Raw genomic sequence first — 2,513 nt, 5'->3', positions numbered from 1 at the left:
AAAGGGACAAGCGGTACAAAATGGATGGATGGATAGTATTAACCGCAACATGTAAGTGTAAAAAAAACAACAACAACATTATGAGGTGGTGACTTGTCCAGGGTGTACACTGCCTTCCACCCGAATGCAGCTGAGATAGGCTCCAGCACCACCCGCGACCCCCCCCAAAAAAGGGACAAGCGGTAGAAAATGGATGGATGGATAGTATTAACCGCAACATGTAAGTGTAAAAAAAAACAACAACATTATGAGGTGGCGACTTGTCCAGGGTGTACTCCGCCTTCCACCCGAATTCAGCTGAGATGGGCTCCAGCACCCCCCCCCCCCCGCCCCCCGCGACAACCCAAAAAAAGGGACAAGCGGTAGAAAATGGATGGATAGTATTAACCGCAACATGTAAGTGTAAAAAAAAAACCCAACAACATTATGAGGTGGCGACTTGTCCAGGGTGTACCCCGCCTTCCACCCGAATGCTGCTGAGATAGGCTCCAGCACCACCCGCGACCCCCCCAAAAAAGGGACAAGCGGTAGAAAATGGATGGATGGATAGTATTAACCGCAACATGTAAGTGTAAAAAAAAAAACCAACAACATTATGAGGTGGCGACTTGTCCAGTGTGTACGCCGCCTTCCACCCGAATGCTGCTGAGATAGGCTCCAGCACCACCCGCGACCCCCCCAAAAAAGGGACAAGCGGTAGAAAATGGATGGATGGATAGTATTAACCGCAACATGTAAGTGTACAAAAAAACAACAACATTATGAGGTGGCGACTTGTCCAGGGTGTACTCCGCCTTCCACCCGAATTCAGCTGAGATAGGCTCCAGCACCCCCCCCCCCCCCCCCCAAAAAAAAGGGACAAGCGGTAGAAAATGGATGGCGGGCGTTCCTAATGTTGTGGCCATCAGGTTATCGACGAGATGACGCTCATCGATGACGCAAATCCAATCACAGCGGGGGGCGTCACCTGCCGCCCGGCGCGTGTCTGCAGTGAGACGCGGGTCGCCGCCGGACGGAAACACGGGAGTATTGACGGGGCGGTGGTCGCTGCCTGCTCGGTGATGATGCCGCGTGTGTGCGGCGGAGGCTGCCTGGTCTCGGCGTGCCTTCTCTCCGCGTGCGACGCCCTACGGAGCTGCGGGGAGGTGCAGTGCGGCTCCGGCCAGCAGTGCTGCCCGCCGCTGGTGACGGGGAACGGCAGCAGCAGCGTGGCCGCGGTCCGCTGCTGCAAACTCCCCATCCACGTCTTCTTCGACAACGTGGGCTGGTTCACCAGGAAGTTGTCCGGCATCCTCATCCTGCTGCTGCTCTTCGCCATGGGCTACTTCATCCAGCGCGTCGTCTGCCCGCGGCCGCGCCGGCACCGGCAGCAGCATCAGGACCGCGGCGAGGACCCGGACTCCCTCTTCGGCGGGCGGACCTCCGCGTCGCAGGACTCCCTGCTGGAGCGGCGCTACCCGGAGTGCACCCCGGTGGACGTGGACGTGGACGGGGCCTCGCCCAGCCTGCCCGCCTACGACGAGGTGAAGTACCTGCCCACGTACGAGGAGAGCATGCGGGAGATGCACCGGGACCGCTCCGATGACAACTTGCTGGCCGAACACGAGGGGGGCAGCGCGGGCAGGGGGAGCGCTGAGCCGCCGGTGGTCGGAGAGCAAAGACTGGATGTCGTAGAAAGGACGTCCAGGAACTGATGTTTAGCTCACAGTGACAATTATCCTTTTTTTTGGGTCATTTCAACAATCAGGGTGATTCTCTTCATGCTCTCAAGTGCAATTTGATGAGTGAATGTTGACAGGGGCTGACCACGTGACAATCCAAATAATAGCATGTTTGTGTTGGGGTCAGCATGACATCACATTTTATTATGTTTTTTTAATATTATGGGCACGGTTGAGAGAGTGGCCGTGCCAGCAACCTGAGGGTTCCTGGTTCGATCCCCACCTTCTACCAACCTCGTCACGTCCGTCGTGTCCTTGAGCGAGACACTTCACCCTTGCTCCTGATCGTGGTTAGGGCCTTGCATGGCAGCTCCCGCCATCAGTGTGTGAATGTGTGAATGTGGAAATAGTGCTTTGAGTACCTTGAAGCTATACAAGTATAACCCATTTACCATTTATTTACCATTTTTCAACAGCCTCAACAAGTAGGACCAGAAAGTACTTCACAATTTTACAAACAAGTCGTTTTCGGGTGTAATGGACTCTTTCCCGCCTCCTAGTGCATATCTGAGGGCTGTTCATCCGCGCAGGACCAAATGTACTCAATAAATCAGTCACTTTCAAGGCTATTTGTATCACAATCCGAATCAGAAATCCTTTAATAATCCCCCAGGGGAAATTTACATTTTCAGCACAATCCCATTCAAGAGCAGACAAACACTACAGGGAGACAGAACAGGATCAAACATTACAGGGAGCCAGAATAGGATCAAACATTACAGGTAGACAGGACAGGATCAAACATTACAGGGAGACAGGACAGGATCAAACATTACAGGGAGCCAGAATAGT

General features: G+C 53.8%; 1 protein-coding gene across 1 annotated transcript; it reads left to right on the top strand.

Annotated features, from left to right (window-relative positions):
• Positions 1–882: 882 nt before the first annotated feature.
• LOC133614296 (uncharacterized membrane protein C3orf80 homolog) lies at positions 883–2,269 on the top strand. The gene has a single exon (XM_061972147.1). The coding sequence runs from the start codon at positions 921–923 to the stop codon at positions 1,692–1,694; it is 774 nt and encodes a 257-aa protein (XP_061828131.1). The 5' UTR covers positions 883–920; the 3' UTR covers positions 1,695–2,269.
• The last annotated feature ends 244 nt before the right edge of the window (positions 2,270–2,513 follow it).

The sequence above is a fragment of the Nerophis lumbriciformis genome, linkage group LG17 (genome assembly GCF_033978685.3).
Source record: "Nerophis lumbriciformis linkage group LG17, RoL_Nlum_v2.1, whole genome shotgun sequence".
Taxonomy (NCBI): Eukaryota; Metazoa; Chordata; class Actinopteri; order Syngnathiformes; family Syngnathidae; genus Nerophis; species Nerophis lumbriciformis.
Note: the sequence above shows the minus strand (reverse complement) of the source record. Positions and strands in the feature narration are given on the sequence as shown.

Coding starts and splice junctions, on each gene's coding strand:
- LOC133614296 (XM_061972147.1), top strand. CDS start 921: ATGACGCTCATCGATGACGCAAATCCAATCACAGCGGGGGGCGTCACC.